This window comes from Sinocyclocheilus grahami, unplaced genomic scaffold (assembly GCF_001515645.1).
Source record: "Sinocyclocheilus grahami isolate Dianchi unplaced genomic scaffold, SAMN03320097.WGS_v1.1 scaffold513.1, whole genome shotgun sequence".
Classification (NCBI taxonomy): domain Eukaryota; kingdom Metazoa; phylum Chordata; class Actinopteri; order Cypriniformes; family Cyprinidae; genus Sinocyclocheilus; species Sinocyclocheilus grahami.
The window spans coordinates 430,127-431,159 of record NW_015505692.1 but is presented as its reverse complement, the minus strand read 5'-3'; the positions used below and the strand labels follow the sequence as shown (position 1 = coordinate 431,159).

Genomic DNA, 1,033 nt, shown 5'->3' with positions numbered 1-1,033 from the left:
ATATATATATATATATATACAGAGGACCTAAGGAGACATGGTGAGAGACGGCAGGAAAGATTCTCTCACAAAAGCACTGCATTCCACAGAGAAACTGCAAGTGTTTTTTTATCTCATATTATTTGCATCACAAAAATTTGGTGAGTGAACGCAAAGTTTCTCAGGGGAACGCAAAGGTTTTGTTAGAGAACGCAAAAGCATTGAAATTTAATTTTTTCCATTTTACCATAAAACAATTACAAAAAAAAAAGATTAGTTTGTTTAGCTGCATGTCATGTGACCATTACCGACATCAGAGAACATGCAAATGTGTTATTAAATTACTGAAATATTAACTTAACTTATGGTGCTAATAATATCAATATATGGAGGGTTGGATTCCCAGCAAATGCAAATAAAAGAGTTTGACTTCATATGTGACATACTGTAATATTCAGAGATCAAATCATCGTTGTTTCTTTTCCTTTATTAATTTATTTTTTTACTTTTATTTATCATTCTTTAATTTCGTTTTATTTACCTGTATATTTATTTATTTATACATTTATTTCCATATTTAAACCCCGCCACATTCAAATGTTAAATCTAAAAACTAATAAATGAAAGAATAATTAAAAAAAACACTAAATAAAGATGGAAAAGTAATACAAAAGTAAGTTTAGGACTTAATTTAAAAGTTATTTGTATTTGCTTTAACAAGGGTATTATTCCTTTATTTATTTATTATAAATTTTTGCAGGTTTGGTCCTCCATACTTCTTCATTTACCGAAACTATACTGCAAAAAGCCACTCGTTCTGACATCACAACCATGAGCTCATTCACACACGATGGACCTCAGGGACAAAGGAGCCGTGTGGAAGTCGTACTTCTCTCTTGTCCTCCGTGTGCATGCGTGTGAAGCGCAGGTATCCAACAGGAGCGAAGGCATCGGCCGAGTGGATGACCGTCTCCATCGAGTCACTGAAACACAAAGCACGACGTGGAACGACACTTCGGCGCTTCTCCTCCACAACCATTCGTTCTGCTCACAC

General features: G+C 34.3%; 1 protein-coding gene across 1 annotated transcript in view; it reads right to left on the bottom strand.

Annotated features, from left to right (window-relative positions):
- The window catches only part of dph6 (diphthamine biosynthesis 6), an 88,095-nt gene that overhangs the window by 53,666 nt on the left and 33,396 nt on the right, over window positions 1-1,033 (bottom strand). Inside the window, exon 7 of the mRNA XM_016237384.1 lies at window positions 869-1,023. Within this exon, the coding sequence (XP_016092870.1) occupies window positions 869-1,023 (155 nt within the window). The remainder of the gene's footprint in view (window positions 1-868; window positions 1,024-1,033) is intronic.